We start from the raw sequence: 18,059 nt of genomic DNA on the forward strand, positions 1-18,059 counted from the left end.
CAAAATATTCACAAAATTATTCTAATTATAAATAAACCCGCGTAGCTCACCCAAAAACTATGAGATTTGACATTTCGGAGACCTCACGCTACACTAGCGCCTCTAGCGGCGAATTCATACGCGATAGCCCTCATTGCATGAACACTCATATCTTGTATAAACTTAGCTATTAATTCATAACGTCGCGGGTGAGCAAGGGAATTCTTATAGTTCATTCAAGAACAAGTTGTGTAATGACAACAGGATTTTGATCATTCTCCTTTTGTGCAATCACTTATTTTTGTAGCTGTGTGAGTAATCATTCAATTCAACTCTCGTGGCACTACCTATAGGTATAAGCATAAGTTGCCAGTCGGTTCATTGAATCACGTCGACTGATATAGTCTAATTCATGTAGAGCCATCCGGCAACCGACCAGCACCGCCTCGATTTTCGGCGTCCACTCGTCAGGTGGTCCACGCGCGGACGGCGCATTGACAACGAGTGGACCTCGCGCGGTCCACGAATTTCCGAGTAGGGGGGATGAAGTGGGTGGAGAGCGCCGCATCGCAAGCGTGTGGCAGCGAGTGAGTGGTCCACTGGCCTGGCCGTCCGCGCGTGGACACCTCGCGAGTGAGGCGATCCGGTGACGCTACGGAGTTGATGTAGTGAGCGCATGCCGATACAAATCCATATGAAGAATACTAACCGCTCGAGGCGAGGCGGTGCTGGTAAAGAGCTGTGACCTTTAGGGTCAGTGGCGTAGCTAGGTAACCTAGGGCCCTGGGGCAAATAAAAAAATGGGGCCCACTGCTATCAAAACTGGTAAGGTTTTTTGAAGTAAAATCATTATATATAATTAAAAATGCTAAGCAACTTTATCATCAGCTATAAAGCAGAATTTCGAGGGCCCCGGGGCACTGCCCCGCCTAGCCCCTTGGTAGCTACGTCACTGTTTAGGGTCTACGCTAGCCGGCGCGTTGCCAGCTCAGCAGGTATAAACGCTCTTAAGGTTTGAATTAACGGTCAAATTGTAACACACGTTTCTCGGTATTTCGAACACAAATGGACTAAATTAAAATCAAGTTGATTTGTCGCTGGTTTTTCTGTGGCGTACAGAGCACGTCACTTCGTTTGTTTCGTGGCGGTAGAGTTAAAAAGCGTGTGCAAATTTTACCGTTAAGTTTAAAATGTTGAAATAAATGGAGTATAGATGGCGCGGGTGCAGGTACAATCCTATGCAGGCGCCGCGCGCAGTTAGCGCAGCTCATGCTATTGATCAGAAATGAGGAGATACGTAGAAGAATAAGGGTCACCGACATAGACGATTACGAATTAGCTCGTTGAAGTGGCAATGGGCAGGCCATATAGCACAGAGAACAGATGGTCGTTGAGACCGAAAGGTTCTCGAGTGGAGACCGCGGATCGGCAAGCGCAGCGTAGGGCGTCCACCAACGAGATGGACGATCACGGTGGATGCAAGCCGCTTCCAACCGAGGCAACTGGAGGCCTATGTCCAACAGTGGACGTCCTATGACTGATATAATGATGATGATACTATTGTTCAACAGGCGTTCACCCGCTCCGGCGCTCCGTGCAAACCGCGTCAGCTAGCGTAGGTAGGACCATAAAGTCAACAAATGGTATTGAACCTTCTGTCCGGTTCTCATTATTCCAGTAAAATCGTGCCAGTAGCAATAAATTCAAAATAATTACACAAGATCAATCGAGCACCGCAGTTTCATGGTACAGGAACGGTTTTACTGGAATGATATGAACCGGGCATTAGGGAACTTTAGAAATTTCTTGATGAACTATACATTAGCTAAACAAAAAGGTAATAAATAAAACATTTAACAACTTATTTATTAAATAAATATCTACATCATTAAAATTACAAAATTCAAATAAATAGCCTAACCTTAAGTTGTGGTAAAAAACATGAGAACAACGCTTTGTGCACAGTACTCAGTACTTAAATATAAATATAGCTATCACATCTATTTAATGCATTCACTGCCAACGGACTTCTACCACGCACATGTGCGTTCAAAATATATGAATGATTATGACAGTGGCACTGGGCGAAATTCCGAAAACGCTTATATGCGTCGGTGGCAGTGAATGCGTTAACAAGAGCTATTGTTTTTGTTTTAGGTGCATGTGCTATCATTGTGTCTATGTAGGGCTGGTACGCGACATGGCTTTGGTGCCCTTTTAGATATAAGCGATAAAATGACAGGTTGTGTATGTCTTCAGATATAGAATATTAATACTGTCCTACAAGATAACTCTATAAAAGTTATGCTGAGTTGCATAGACGTAGCGCTATCGTAAGGTTGAGGGTAAGTAAAGTAATTGTTAATTAGGTTCCTAGTTACTAATAAAACGGTGTTAACATTAAAGTACTTAATAATATCATGATTTCATTAAAGCTGCATTCAAATTATTGCTTCTCCAATCTCAATTCTATTCTTCAAATTAGATGGGGGCAATCCTTATCTGCAACAAAATTAAGCTATTAAATAGAGTTCTAATTAACTGATGGGTCTCTAATTGAATGTTGTATAATGAAGTTACCTCCCGTGTTCATAAGTTTTTAGAGACACTGAAATTTTCAAATTTGAATTTAGAATATTTGTGTTCTATTTGTATTGTAAGGTTCAGTATTTTTTTTTGTTATGGACAGAATAAGAATAAGAAACATTTATTTCATAACTAACATAATCAATTAGGAAGTAACAAATATTCCAATTACAGACAGAACAATTTACTACACCATAAAAAAAGGTCTATTATAGATCGACCATTGTAAACCCAGCCTGTAGTTAAACCTTTTCACGATAAACATCCCGGTGGCTTCCTTGATGAAAACAATGATGGCTCACTTAGACAAGGTTGTACTGCAATCTGATTTACCTAGTTTTAGTCCCGTCGTGTGCGCTCGCCGTGTGTGGAATACCGTGGAGGCACCTGCCGGTACTTCCACCACTCCACGGCCACTGCCACAGCCGCTGCCACCACCGCTGCGCTGATCATGATGCCTTTCATTAGGACCTCCATATCTGACCTGTAAACATAACTTGGCTTTAGACAAACTTTAAACATATTATATAAAAATGTATGGGTCCTGATTCTTTATCCAATGAAAATTGAGAAAAAAAAAGTAAATATCCTATTCCTACTTCCTTCCTACTGATATTATAAATGCGAAGTGTTCAGTATGTATGTGTATTTGTTGCTCCTTCACGCTATAACGGCTGGACGGATTTGGGATATAAATAATATCATGGATAGCACAAAAATGTGACATTTAGAGTTGTAAAATCCACTCCTCCACCTCAACTCACAGTTTTTCAAATTTGGCGCCCGTTTTCAAGTGCCAAAATTCACTTATGAAACCAAAGAGTATATAATCACTGCGTTTTTATGAAACTATTATTATGATATGACGTACACGTACCTACTGCACTACGCAAACAAACTATAATTTTATAAACAACGCTATTTTAGCAAGCGAATTCGTCGCGATTGCAAAAAACAAGAGCTAATATTGTAAATAACATTATCTGGCCCACAACAAGCACTTTGTTTCCTTTCACGCTCATTAATTAACTTACCTAGTTGTGCGCTGTAATAACTTTCAGATACTTTACGATACTGACTTATCGTATCGACTAAATAAGCTGGTAACGTTGCTAACACCGATTAAACGTCATGATAATTAATCACGTACGCTGCGCTACTAGATTAGGATACTAAGAGATAATTAATAATTTTGCTTCTGTTTTGATTCTATGAAAAAAATGTGCCGTGATTCCCCCTCGCACAATAAATAAAATACGCGCTTCACAAATTTCACAATACGAGGTATATTTTTTTATAAGTAGAATGGACCGTTTCGTTGTTCGTGATAGTAAACGTCAAATAAACAAAAAATAAATAAATTACAGTATAATCATTCGAACAAATCGTGAGACTAAATTAATTAACAGTTATTATGGTTTATCACAACAATTTCTGCCGTCGGCGTATCAGCTGAAAATAAAAACGATTTTTAAAGCTGTCTTCGTTTTCTGAGTAGAATGGAACGTGCAGTTTTTTTTAAGTCATAGGCGTAAGTTGGGCGTAAGATGTGTGAAAAATAAACAACATAATTCTCGTTTTACAAACGATTCAAAGATAACAACGGTGGTAAAAATCATGAATGATTTGAGTAGTAAGCGTATTTATTAAAGACCTACCTTGGTCCTACCTAATTAATACTATTTCGACTATAACCAAGTCACAATCGACAATATTGACTATATATATATTTTTCTAATCTGTACCCCCAACACTCCAACACTATCTGTCAACGTCAACTTCAAAACACTGCAAACGAAAATATTGTAATCGAGAACTGAAGGTGATTTTAAGAACAACGCAATAATCAGGAATAAAGATGAGTCTGCGCGAAGAAGATCGGCAGAAGAACAATTGCCCAAGCCGCGGTCTTGGTTTGGCGGCCGCGGCTATAGGAGTCGGCGTAGGGGCCGCTCTGTACTACTTCTTTAACAAGAGGCCTGAGAACCCAGACGAAGAAGGCTCTACGTCAGGTTGGACCTGCGAGCAACCTCACGCCTTGTGAGTACGATATTAAAGCCTATTGTAGCCTATCACGCTTTGCTTCCGCACCATTTATTTAATGTTTTTATTTACGTGTTATTGCGTTTACTAATTTTGCTTTCACAATATCTGCCTTCACATGAGATAGGTAGAATTAAATTATGTCTTACAGTTGGTAAGTCATTAGTGTTAGTACTTAATAATCTAGATTTAAAATGATTTATTTGACTACCCTACATTTGATCATGGTCTATATTGTACCAGAAGGATCAGTGGCTGTATCCCATACATTCATACATACATTTCTTTCTACCCTCATCTTACTCAGTGTGATAGAAAGAAGTAGAGAAAACACAATAGACAATTTTTTTTTTTGTTTTTGCTGCATCATGGCGATCTGTTAAGCTCAACAATAAGCCACTACTCCACAATAGACAATAAGCGGCAATTATTTGAGTGTTTCAACTGTCTCATTTTGCTGCATATTATTTAAATAATATAACACTGGCCGTTTTTCTGCCAATTTGATTTTCTTCTAAAAATGGTGAAACGCAACTTACAAGTACAAATTAGTGTAGAGTTAGAAATGAAGTAGAATTACTGATTAAGTAAAACAGGAATATATTTGTAATTAACACCTTCTATAAGTTACATCAGTCAGGAGTTAAAAAAATCCAAAACATTCTCAAGGGTGTTCATCTAAACTCAATCATCTGTGATAAATTTTCTGATAACATTGTCATCTCACCTTCATGCTGTCTTTGTAGTAATTTATTTAGCGAAGAAGAATCAGACACTAGCATGGCAAATCAATATAATAGCCCTAACAACTCCACGTCCTCTGAATATACAACCATCTCTGAAACAACAACAACAGACACCAGTGTACATGATACAGAATCCAGCGTCTCTTCGGCAAGCTCGGAACAATCTGAAGACGACTACATAGATGTCATACCAAGCACAGATGAAGATCTAGACGTATTTAACATAGAAGATTTCGTTTTAAACTCGGACAGTGTCGAAGTAGATTCAGATTCACAGGAATGGGAAGATTGGGATGTGACTGATTCCTCGCTGGGGTTGCCGGAGGATACGTTGTTTAGAGAGTTGTCTCCGCTGCGGATAGCTATGAATAGCATTGGGGCACTTTTCAGCCCCAGAGGGGCGAGGAATAATAGGAGCAGGGTCCGAACGTAAGTTTACGAGATCGCACACGGTGATTTTGTAGTGACGCAGTCGCGATACACTTGCGATGCAGTTGCAAAACAGTTGTGATATAGTCGCGATGCTGTTGTAGCTCATACCCTCGCACACGTTAACACGATTCTACATTGCGACTATCGCGATGCAGCATTATTACAGTCGTAATACAGCTTCCACGTAGTTGTGGGCTGTAGAATGTCTGTGGACCAAACAATTGAAAGGTGGACTCGATCTAAGCCTAAACAGCCGTGGCACCTCCCTCCTCCTCTCTTTCTATACTCGATGTCGTGCGACACAGCCACGCGTTATAGTAGCAATGAGGGCTATCGCGTATGAATTCGCTGCTAGAGGCGCTAGTGTAGCGAGAAGTCTCCGAAATGTCACTGTGTTTGGGTGAGCTACGCGGGTTTATTTATAATTAGAATAATTTTGAGAATATCTTGCAATACCTGAAATTAATTATGGCAAATATGCGTTACGGGGCAATGAATGTCTGTTTTGAGACAGTTTTGTCTTTCGGAAACCTTCGTCCTCCCTTTTTTCCGACCATAACGGGACTACGCAACACTGTGGCGTGGCGTGCTCGATATTTTTGTGGTACGGTTTTAAGGTATTAAATATGATTTAAATGTAAATTTTGTTTTCACGCCCGTAATAACAAACTTACTATACTTCAAGGCAGTACCTTTGTCTACAGTGGCGCCAACTGGTGAGCGCGAAAACGGTATCCCTCATTCTGAGTGAACACAGTCGCGAGTTTGTATTGCTACAGCATCGCTCGTATCGCTCGTTGCAAATGTGACAAGGGCCCACATGCTACGATGCAGCGCGTTCCCGGAACTACAAAAAGCCACCGTGGGTGATCTCCCTAAGAGTTGCATCAAGTTTCTACAACAATAAGGGAACGTGCTCATACGACCCGTGCTGTGACTCATTTCATTATTTACTTTTCTAAAGCCGGGTCTCGACTCAGCGAGCCGCCTCGGTGACGATTGCACGATTTTTCTTGCAAGTCTAAACTCGGCTTTAGAAACCGTGAATATGCGCAGATTTAAAAACATGCCCTATACTACGAAGTGCAAAACTCGAATTTCGTATGTTGCCGTCCCGCTGACGCTTATGTCATTTAATACGCGAGTGAAAGGGACGTGCGATACGAATTTCAATTTTCGAGTTTCGTAGTAGCCCCTCTGATGGACAGTTTCGTTATAGGAAGTTGGTGCAACACACACAAACAAGAAACTAACTATAATTGTATTATTCAGTAAAAATGGAAAATCGTCCACATGAATTGACTATTTTGAATTTAACATGTAATTGTGCTGGAAAATAGGTACATATTTGTACCTAGTGCCATCCACGAAGACGCGTGATTTTGTCAAAATTAGACATTAATGACATTGTAATAAGAACCACGGCACGCGTCATCGTGAATGACTCTACCTATAGAACCTAATTTTTTTTAATAGACCATTCTAGTCATCAGTGTCTTTAAAAAAAATCTAATTAGTTCAGTTAGATTGTTTATCAGAAATTATTGGACACATGTTTTCTATTGACAATCCATCCATACTATATACTATACTACTTATTATACGTACTATATAATATTATAAATGCGAAAGTGTGTATGTTTGTCCGTCTTTCACGCCCTAATCGAGCGACGGATCGACGTGATTTTTGGCATAGAGATAGTTTATGGGCCTGAGGCTGAGTGACATAGGCTACTTTTTATCCCGGAATAATACACAGTTCCCGAGGGAACAGCGCGCGATAACCGAATACCTCGCGGGCGGAGCCGCGGGCAAAAGCTAGTTAAACAAAGAAAACCGACCATTGACGTGAAATTTGGTATGCATTATGTAAATTGCATAACAATGCAAGTACAGTCAGCAAAAAAAGCTTGTTTTAAAAATTGATTTTTAAGCTTTTAACAGAAACTTTATGTAAGTAGGTAGTAAATATTTTTAAACTGTACCTAATTTACAGGTATGAACAAGAACAAATGGATACTCTAAGAGCGCAGACGTTGTAAGACATTGTTTTATTGTAAAATTAACTCATTACAGTATCATTGTGAATGTCCATTTACTAAACATATTGTATTCTGATCCAATTTATGACAAGCGTAAACAAAGACGCCATTAATCCGACCATTAAGTGATGTGAAAACCTAGAACCTATTGCAAAATAATTCATCAACGTATTTTTGTCTATTTTATTATTTACAATTCTTGATTTAATTCCAAAGCCTGTGTATTCAATTATAAAAGCAGTAACTATTTTTTTTAATTTTAAGGAAAGTAAATAAAAATCGCTTATTCATCCGCGCATTAATCGGTTTTTAAAATGTCTAATTTTCCATTATCTCTACGCTAGTCTATGCTACTACAGATTATACACATACATATGTATAAATCAAGAAATAACGTCAGTTTTTGACAAAGTTTTTTTAAATTAAAAATAAATATTGAAATGAAGTGAATTTAAGTGAAAAAAGTGATTAGACATCTAGTTGACAGACACGAATTATAGATAAATGTGTTATTGATTCGATCCAGTGGGTGTTTATACAAGAATTTTGATGAAATCGGTTTGTTTACACTTTTAATAAATTGGATAGGCATAACGTATACATTGTTGCTGTGCGAGGATGCGTTGCAAGGAATGTGTTTCTCATGAACTCCGCTCCGCAAGCTGTTTTCCCCTAGAACTGCGCTGAGCGAAGATAGGTACAGATAGCGCGCGAGTTGAATGCAGTCGGGGCGTGAGGTGAAGGGCGGGAGCCTCTCCCCCCGCTATCCACACGCCTCCCCTCAGTCGCCTTTTGGCGTAGTGCTGTCCTTGATAGCTGTACACATATCGATCGCGTTAAAACTACCTCGTATTATTTTTTGTTTTTAATGGCTGATTCGAGTTCGTTTCCGTTTTTTTTTGTTGACGGTTTAATCGAGTTACATCCATCGTGTTGAGTCACGTTGCGACTAAGATGAATGAAACAAATAAAAGGTTAGGTGCCAAGTCCTGTTTATATACATACTTATGTGTTTAAAGCGTGAAAGTTAAAAAAAAAAAAAATAACATTTCTTTTACAAATTTATCGACATACCTTCTGTATGTCGATAAATTCGTCATAATAAATTCTGATAAGGTCGCAACACTGTCGCATTCCTGAGCTCTGCATTCAAGCCATTCAACTCGCGCGCTATCTGTAAGTTAATGAAGCGTTTCTATTGGTCCATGACAAACTCATTCCTCGCAACGCATCGTCGCTCATCTCTGGTGGAAACGCGTTAAACGTGGCGGCCGTGATGCCATTTCCTTTCGGAATTGGCTTCAAGTGTGTTGGTTGATTTTCTCTTTTATACGGGTGCCCCCTATTTCGCATAACATTAATTGTCCTAATATGAGTTCGCATAACAGATTTGGCATAGCATAATTGTGCATCATCGAACTTGCATATTCATTATATAAAAGCGTAAAATGTATTTAGCATAACTGTTAACTAATAATTTTATCAAGCAAATGAATTAGCTTGGTGAGGGCAAAACCGACTATCGAAAATACGAACTGAAACATAGATGCACAGAAAAACCAGAAAAAGACACCAGCGCTGGGAATCGAACCCAGGTCCTCAGCATTCCGTGCTGCGTGCCATACGCCTACACTACCACTGGACAGGAATACAGACACAAATTTCGACTCGATTCGTTTAGGTTAGATGTTAGGTATTTTTTTATAACAGCCCGATAATAGATAATTTCATTCACATAGTAGTTTACTTCTCAGATTATTTTGGTTTTTCATTCATGGGTTGGAAAAACCAAAATAATCATTTTATATTTATATTGTTTAACACTTATGCAAAGTAATGTTATGCTTATTAAATTCACGCCAACTAATCGTTATGCGAAATAACGTTATGCCAATTTTGATTAGGAATATTATTTTTATGCGAATTAATATAGACCCGTTTTATACAGTTAATAATTTTGTAAAATTATTGTTTTTTCGTTAAAAATAGCACGCCGCATTCGTAATGAGTTAAGAACTCTTAATTTTTATACCTTTTTACCAACTGTCGGCAAACGGACTAGATATTTAAGTGTTTAATTTACTTAACTTTAGTCTCACTTGATAAATATAATCATGTAGAGTTGCAGACATTAAAACCCATTGATGCATGTGAACAGCTTGCGATGTATTTGTACAGGTGAATTAATTTTATTATTAACGAGTAACTTTTACGCTCAACAGCTCTATATATCTTTTTCAGGATTTTTTACATACAATAACCAATACAAAACAGTTTAGTGCGTCAAAAACGTGTCGGGAGGTTTTTATAAGGAACAAGGTTTTTACTATACCTACTTAGGGGCTGCTCACCACCCATTTATTAATTTTATTTGTCGGATAAATGTGATGCCGTCTCCGTCTATTCCAACAAAACAAACAGAGACGGCATCAAATTTATCCGTCAAATAAAATTAACCCTTTTCCAGGCGCCGCAAATTTAGATACGCTAGCACAAAATTAATCATAGTTTTATGTTGTTTACCTTTGAGGGAATAATTTAAAAATGCATAATATTTTTAACAAATTCAAGTGATTTTGCACCATATTGTGAATTCAGTAAGGTCAAATATTTGTGCACATTTATGTGGTCGCTATATGAACTATCGCTGGAAAAGGGTTAATAAATGGATGGTGAAACAGGGGGTAAATCTACTAATTGTCTACTAATAATACAGAAACATTTATTGCATATTTTGCAATATAACATACTAATCAAATAAACCAAATAACTTTTCTTTGGCAGTAAATACACGGAGTTAACTGCCTCCCACAGCGAAGCGTGCAGAAATATCTAACACGTCCTATGGGCCCTAGAAATAGAGCCGTCAAATACATATTTATGCACGTTTTGTTGTATCAGGTATTGGTGCTGGTGACTGTACCTATTATTCTCCTGAATCCTATTTTTTTTTAGCAGATGTAGTAAAGACCTAGACCAGCTTAGTTATTTTGGATATTATTACAGCATTCTTCAAATCCTTTATTCAATGGACCATTTGTGCTTTATAAAGTACATTCGGCCGTTATTTTTAATGTTAATTGTGTAGGTTCCTGAGTTATCAATAAATACCTCAACCTTCGTAGTCAGGTCTAACCACGTGACCATCCGGTCGTCAACAACAAACGGTAATTAAAAAAAAAACTAGTTTTACTATAAAATATTGGACGCGTATTTTTTCTTTTATCAATCAAACAAAAAATTACAAAATTGAAGCGCTTAAATATATATAATTAATCCATCAGATAAAAAAATAGCGGACTTTTTTTCAATTAAACAAAATATGAAGATACCTACAGCCTAAGCTTGTTTAATTGAAAAAAAAAGTCCGATATTTTTTTTATCTGACGGATTAATTATATATTTTTAAGAATCTGACCTATTTGTTTTTATACTTACAAAGTATAGTAAACCAATGATTCCCTAGGCCACCATGGAACTCTGTCATAGTAAATATTATTTGTCTATAGCAATCTTTATTGAATGACATGAAATGTCATTACGACACGGTTCTGTGATGGCCTGGGTGGGAATTAAATTGGTTGACTGTTCACGAGGACTCACGGCCTCACGGGGATATTTTTGGTTAAGGCACAAAACAGATAGGTACAGAAGTAAATCACATGTATGTAGTGTAAGTACTTCACTTTTCATGCCTACTTACTCGGCGGTCGCTCTAGGGTTGTCAACTATGGCTTATGTACAAAAAACTATCGTGGTAGTGGCATTCATATCTAGTTGTTTGATTTATTGTTGAGAATGGAACGGGAAGAATTGAAATATAAATTAATAATAACTAAAGTATTTTAATTTTAATGTCATTGTTACCACTTGTAGCTTAAAAAACGACAGTTCACCGTTTAATGTTGAATTTAAACAACCGTCCACTGAACAGTTATAATTTTTATTTGTTGCTCCATTATTGCACAAAAAAGTTCACAGTCGCGTGTCAAGCGGATGGCACTCGCGCTCGCACTGGTCCCAACCGGTCCGAGATATCGTGTCCGTCAGCAGTGTATGTGTGCGTTGCGCTTTATATGTAGATTGATTTCTGTACCTATATGTTTTGTGTTCAGGTATAAATAACCAAGGGATCGGTTTCTTTCAGGTCGGAAGAGGAATATGAAAAGTTTCTGAAAGCCCAGAAATTGTAAGATTTGGTTTGAAGTTGTTAAAGTAGTGTTTATTTTGAATGTTGGATATACTAACTCCTAGATAATATAAACGCATGAAAGTGTACAAAGTATAGTGCTTGTACAGGATTGGCTTTATCTGAGGCAGTATGGTAGTTAGTTATTATTGCTAGTGTTAAAAGATATCGTATAGCGATAACCGTCAGATTCGTTCTTACAACTTACAAGCTTTTATTTATCTTGCAGCGTTCGTGTATTAGTTTGTCAGTATGTAAGTTGTAAGTTGCACAAAGATAGCGTAATGTACTACAGTCAGCAGCAGAAGTAGATGAGCAGTTGTGGTGCTTGCGGTGCTCAAAATGATGTACACACTCTTATTACCTTGGCGGAAGAGGTGTGTGTAGATCATGTTGAGCACCGTAACTGTTCATCTACTTCTGCAGCTGACTGTACAGATATCCTACTTATATTATAAATTCGAAAGTTTGTGAGTGAGTGAGTATGTTTGTTACTCCTTCACGCTGAAACGGCAGAACGGATTTGGATGAAATTTGAACTGTAGATAACATAGGCTACTTTTTATTCCGATATTCCCACGGCATAGGGATAAAATCTCGAAATAACAACCGCTGGGCTTAAGAGTCATGCAATGACCCCGGACCTAAAGCATGGAAAATGTGGTTTCAGTTATATATCCTGAGATTTTGATATGTTATAGATTTCAAAGTCCTGTACCCTTAGTGTAAGTTTTCGGTTACAAAATACGTCTCGTTAGCGTTCGCGTTAAAATCTCAATTTGTCTGGAAACACGAACAGCGCCTCTAGCGGAACGTTTGCGATGTTCGTGTTTCCATACAAATTGAGATTTTAACGCGAACGCGATCGAGACGTATTTTGTAACCAAAAACTTACACTAGGGGTACAGATCAAAAGTCTCTCAGGGTGCTACCTCTGTTTCCGAGTCCCTTTCGGAGTTTTAGTAGTTTAGTTTTTTAGAGACTGAAATCTATAACATATCAAAATCTCAGGGTATTTAACAGAAACCACATTTTTCATACTTTAGGTCCGAGGTCCTTTGACATGATCGTTTTTAATGTAACGTCAATGAAAACCACGATTTAATTTTCGGGAATTCCCATGGGAATTTTTAAAAATCCCGAAATTTCAATTCAGCTGCTGGATGTAATGATTTACGTGTGCGAAGCCACGGGTAAACACTAGTACTGCATAATGATTGTCTCTCGTATTATCGGAAAGTTTGTATTTACCGTACTGTCTTAATTAGCTCCAGTACCCATCGTACAGTCATGCATTTTTCATTTCGACATTTGGCACTTAATAATAAAGTTTTATTATTACGAGTAAAGTAAAAGTCCGAGTGCTCGACACGCTAAATGCCCAATAGACGCGTTTACCTTTACTTGCCCGAATTTCATTTAACCGAATTTCACTTGCCATACCAACGTTTGCCATAAAATATATAGAACCGTGCTGTTTTCAGGATTTTTTTAAATGTCATCATATAGAATGCAGTAGGTTAGGTTAGGTTAGTTTAATATCAATTCTGAAGAAATTACTTTTTCACAAATAAATTGCTTTATGGCAAATGAAAATTCTAGAAAACGATACATTCGGGCATATGAAATTCGGGCAAACGATAGAGAACCCAATAGACGACACCCTGCTGTCATCTCTATTGCTATTGCTAATGAAATGACATAAGATTAAAGATGCCAACTATTGAGATAGTGCACTAGTACTCGTACGTTTACCATAATGGATATGAAAATCACTCATTTAATGCGATAATTGAGTGACACTTCGGGTGCCACCGTATTTCGATTGAGATCCTACATTTCCCAATAGAAAACCATTATGCACGGCACGACATCTGGTAGTTGCTTTGTGATTAAAAACAGTCGTGTTTCCAAAAAAAATTATACCTTTAAAACGAAGCTTTTCAATAATATTTTTTTCACAGCCGCGAGCGCTCGTGGTCTCTCGAAGAATGCTCGATCTGCTTCGAGATAATGCTGAAAGACCAGGATCTGACGAAGCTGCCGTGCGCGCACAACTTCCACTCGTCGTGCCTCGCGCCCTGGCTGACGGAGCAGCAGACGTGCCCCAACTGCCGGAAGGCGGCCGAGTGAGCAGGTCAGTCATATTCCATCTCATCATCATCATCATCATGTCAGCCGAAAGACGTCCACTGCTGGACATAGGCCTCCCCTAAGGCTCTCCACTCAGAGCGGTATTGTGCTTTCCGCATCCACCACGCTCCCGCGATCTTAACCAGGTCGTCGCTCCATCTTGTTGGAGGCTTGTGGGATATTCCATCTACTGGAAAACAAGTTTTTACCAAAGTAACGACCTCCGCAAAGTAACGCCTGATTCAATAAATTATTTTGTTGTCATTAAATGAATATAAATTAATAATTTTATCAAGGAAGAAAATTAGATGGGTTATGGCAAAACTGACTCGGGTAGGTTGTTAGGTATTTTTGTAATAGCCCGATACTATTTATTGCCACATCACTCAGACCTAATTTATAATTATGCAAATTAATGTTATGTTGACTAAATTTATTTCGTCTCATCGTTATGCCAATTCACATTATGCTAATAAACATTATGCCAATTCGAATTAGTAATATTACATTATGCGAACTAATATAGACCCTTTTCCCCCACAGCACAACAATACAATGTATGTAATTGTTATGTAAAATAGTTTTACATATTTTTTTCTTTTCAGAACAACAACTTCGCGTCCACTCATCACATCACTTAGAAGAGAGCAGGCAGGCCTGCGCTTTACTTGACAATGACAACAAAGCAAATTGAACATTTATAGAGATAAAAAAATATCAGTCAGATTGACGATCCTTGAAATTAACTAAACGAAAACAACTATGAGAGATAAAAAAACTGTCAGATTAACACGCTTCGAGATTAACTAAACAAAAAAACTATGAGATTTAGAATAGCTGTCAGATTAACACGCTTCGAAATTAATTAAACAAAAAAACTTTGTGAGATTCAACAAAATATCTGTCAGATTGGCAACACTTGAAATTAACTAAACTAAAATAAAAGTGCATGGTTTTAAAGTTTTTTTTTTATTATGGGTAAGTAAATGATAGTTCACATTAAATAAAATTACTTAAATAATTTTGACTAAAACGAAAGCCAGTGGCGTTTTTATGTAGATTCGAAATACTAGTCCCTCATAACATAAACTTTGAGATAGTGAAATTATTTGCTGTAGGTGCCTTTCTGAAACAGACAGTTCTCCTTTAATAACACATTGCGGGCAGCATGTTAACATTTAAAAAAAACATCAATCATGTAAATATTTTTTTAAACTGAATAGTAAATTAAAAAGTGACTAAACAATTTTTCTGTTCAAATAACGATAGTAATGAACATGACTATTTATTTATGTACAAATGAAAATTTAGGTGTAGGTAGGTTTTTTCTTGAATAAATATTGTAGTTTCTTTTTAAATATAAACAAATCAAAAATCAATTGTTCAGGTCACTCTGTTATAACTTAATAGCACTCGTTTTTTTGTCCTCGTGTTTCTAACTCTTTTCACTTAATGCTAGCGGAAGAATAATAATATCTACTTTTTGAAATATCAAAACGTTGTTCAAAGAGATCTGATGATTGTTGAAGCATTTTTCGTTGCAAGGCTTGTGGTTTTTTGCATAATTGGGGTTTTACCAGGTCTACTTAATAATAATAATAAATTAATATATATCACGGGATAATTCACACCAATTGACCTAGTCCCAAAGTAAGCTTAGGAAAGCTTGTGTTATGGCTACTAAGCAACGGATAAATATAATTATATAAATATAGATACATACTTAAATACTTATTAAACACCCAAGACCCGAGAACAAACATTCGTATTTTTCATACAAATATCTGCCCCGACACGGGAATCGAACCCGGGACCTCAAGCTTCGTAGTCAGGTCTCTCTAACCTAACCACTAGGCCATATGGTCGTCTAAACTAACTAACTTAAGGGAGGAAAGTGGCTAAAATTAAAGAAAGAAACACGACGACAACCAGTGACTATTAATTTAGTATAGGTAGTGCCACCAGAGTTGAGGTCACGCACACAAGAACATGTAATGACTTTCTCCTTTTATGCAATCAGTTCTTCATTTAGCTGTGTGTTGTCATTCACTTCAACTTTCGTGGCACTACCTATAGAATACCTCTAGGAAACTATACATTTTTATTTGATAGCGCTAAGTTTTGTGATTTGTTAATAATTAGTGTCAAATAGATTATTTTTAAATAATAGTTAATAGAGCTTGGATGCACTAAAACTTAAAATTGTCCTTTTTCTTGTCACCCTCGGGGACGTGATTGAGGGAAATATCGCTAGATGGCGTTAGTATCGTCAGGTCCGTTTGACGTAACAGTCTTGCCTGTGATTGGCTCATTTAGTTAACCAATCAATCGCAAACGTGACGCAAATGTCAAAGTTTACGATACTAGCGCCGACCAGCTTACAGAAATCTTTATTAAATTTTAAATCTTATGCCGAAATTTAAATAATTGTAAACTAATTGCCAGTGTCCTTTCCCTGGGTTATTTTAATCGCTCCACAAAAGAGATAGTCAAAATCACGCAATTTGACGTGACATTGGCAAAGTGCCTCGCAGCAAACGCCATATCAACAAAAAAAAAATCTTATGCCGATTTTTTAAACCAGTGTTTTTCAAACTGAAGGCCGCGACCCGCGGGGGGTTGCGGATGCCCCTGAAGGGGGTCGCGGTATTTTTAAAATACTGTCACCGTTATTGTGTATGATTATTCAATGTTTGTAAATTATTAAAGTAAGATAATAGAAATAACTGTAAGTCGCCAAATATTTTTCAAACCAAGGGGTTCGCGTCCTGAAAAAGTTAGAAAACACTGTTTTAAACTAACGTTCGCACTCGACGATCAGGAGTAAACCAACTCAAAATATTATCCCTTTATGCAAGGTCTAAATGAAAGTGGTGGATTATTTTAAGTTGAAATACCTACTTTTGATCTAGGAGTGCAATGTACAGACGTACTAAATCATGTTTTGCGATCGCATTTTGTCGGAAAAGTTCGTGTTTATCTTGATTTCTTAACTATAGTCAATGAGACTTATAAATTAAAGGTCACAGCTCATTAGAGCCACCCGGCACCCGACCAGCACCGCCTCGACTATCGGCGTCCACTCGTTGTCGACAGGTGGTCCACGGGGTGTGTTCCCACTAGTTCCATTGACAGTACTAAAATAGAGTTCTATAGGGCATTTATTCGAGCGTTTTAACCGTCTCATTTCTCTGGACACTTCTGACACATTGGCCGATTATATTGATACAGTTTTTTAGTTATCTGTAGAGATGGGTAAATCCGGATCTGAAGATTCAAAAGGTCAGATCCTCAGCGATCCGAATCCCTTAATGACTCCTTTCAATCTTATCGACTCGGGTTACTAACTCCGACCAAGTCCGGCCGGATCGAGCGGCTCGTGATCGCCGTCACACTCACTCGCTCCGCTTTCACTCTCGGCTCGGATCGGATCGGATCTTATTACGTTTGGTCGGGTGCTGAGTGAGCCGGTACCTACGTCGGTACTCGGACGGACTACTCCCTCGGCTATATTGGAAAGAATTGGGATACAATTAAAACACAATATAATATGACCGGTGCGGGCGACGCTTATTTTAACACTGTTTTCAAGCTTCAAAGAATCAAATTGAAAACTAGTAGGTTCTTAAAGTAGCTCATAGATCTTTAATAAATACACTATTTAGAATTTTTCAACATTAAAAGGACGAAACGAATCGGTACTTCAGTTCAGTACCTTGACCTTGGTACCTACCGAACCGAGCGGGCCGCATCGATAGATAAATTAATAATCGCTCGAAAGAACCGGAGTCAATAAGGAGTCGATTCAATAAGCTTCGGTACCGACACCGGAGCTGGATCTAGTGAGTCAGATCACTTCGCGGAGTTGAGATTAACCCATGTCTAGTTATCTGGTAGAAATACAGGAAC

General features: G+C 37.9%; 1 protein-coding gene and 1 long non-coding RNA gene across 3 annotated transcripts; one reads left to right on the forward strand and one right to left on the reverse strand.

Annotated features, from left to right (window-relative positions):
• Window positions 1-1,824: 1,824 nt before the first annotated feature.
• On the reverse strand, window positions 1,825-3,980 carry LOC141442594 (uncharacterized). The gene is made up of 3 exons (XR_012452946.1): window positions 3,600-3,980; window positions 2,899-3,049; window positions 1,825-2,481 (listed from the first exon to the last, which is right to left on the reverse strand). It is a non-coding gene; the product is annotated as an uncharacterized lncRNA (long non-coding RNA).
• Window positions 3,981-4,185: 205 nt separating this feature from the next.
• LOC141442669 (uncharacterized) lies at window positions 4,186-15,110 on the forward strand. 2 transcript variants are annotated; one of them, XM_074107715.1, is made up of 6 exons: window positions 4,186-4,605; window positions 5,355-5,783; window positions 7,783-7,824; window positions 11,976-12,017; window positions 13,982-14,154; window positions 14,756-15,110. In XM_074107715.1, exons 1-5 carry the CDS (start codon window positions 4,424-4,426, stop codon window positions 14,148-14,150), a joined length of 864 nt encoding a protein of 287 aa, XP_073963816.1. In that variant the 5' UTR covers window positions 4,186-4,423; the 3' UTR covers window positions 14,151-14,154; window positions 14,756-15,110. The 2 variants fall into 2 exon arrangements, with proteins under 2 accessions (XP_073963816.1, XP_073963817.1); XM_074107716.1 differs by lacking the exon at window positions 11,976-12,017 and having other exon boundaries at window positions 4,197-4,605.
• Window positions 15,111-18,059: the final 2,949 nt, after the last annotated feature.

This window comes from Choristoneura fumiferana, chromosome 26 (assembly GCF_025370935.1).
Source record: "Choristoneura fumiferana chromosome 26, NRCan_CFum_1, whole genome shotgun sequence".
Lineage (NCBI taxonomy): Eukaryota > Metazoa > Arthropoda > Insecta > Lepidoptera > Tortricidae > Choristoneura > Choristoneura fumiferana.

Bases quoted from the DNA above. Each gene is read 5' to 3' on its own strand.
- LOC141442669 (XM_074107715.1), top strand. From the start codon at position 4,424: ATGAGTCTGCGCGAAGAAGATCGGCAGAAGAACAATTGCCCAAGCCGC. The intron at 7,825-11,975 runs GTAAGACATTGT...GGTTTCTTTCAG, and splicing joins ACTCTAAGAGCGCAGACGTT to GTCGGAAGAGGAATATGAAA. The intron at 12,018-13,981 runs GTAAGATTTGGT...TTTTTTTCACAG, and splicing joins TTTCTGAAAGCCCAGAAATT to CCGCGAGCGCTCGTGGTCTC.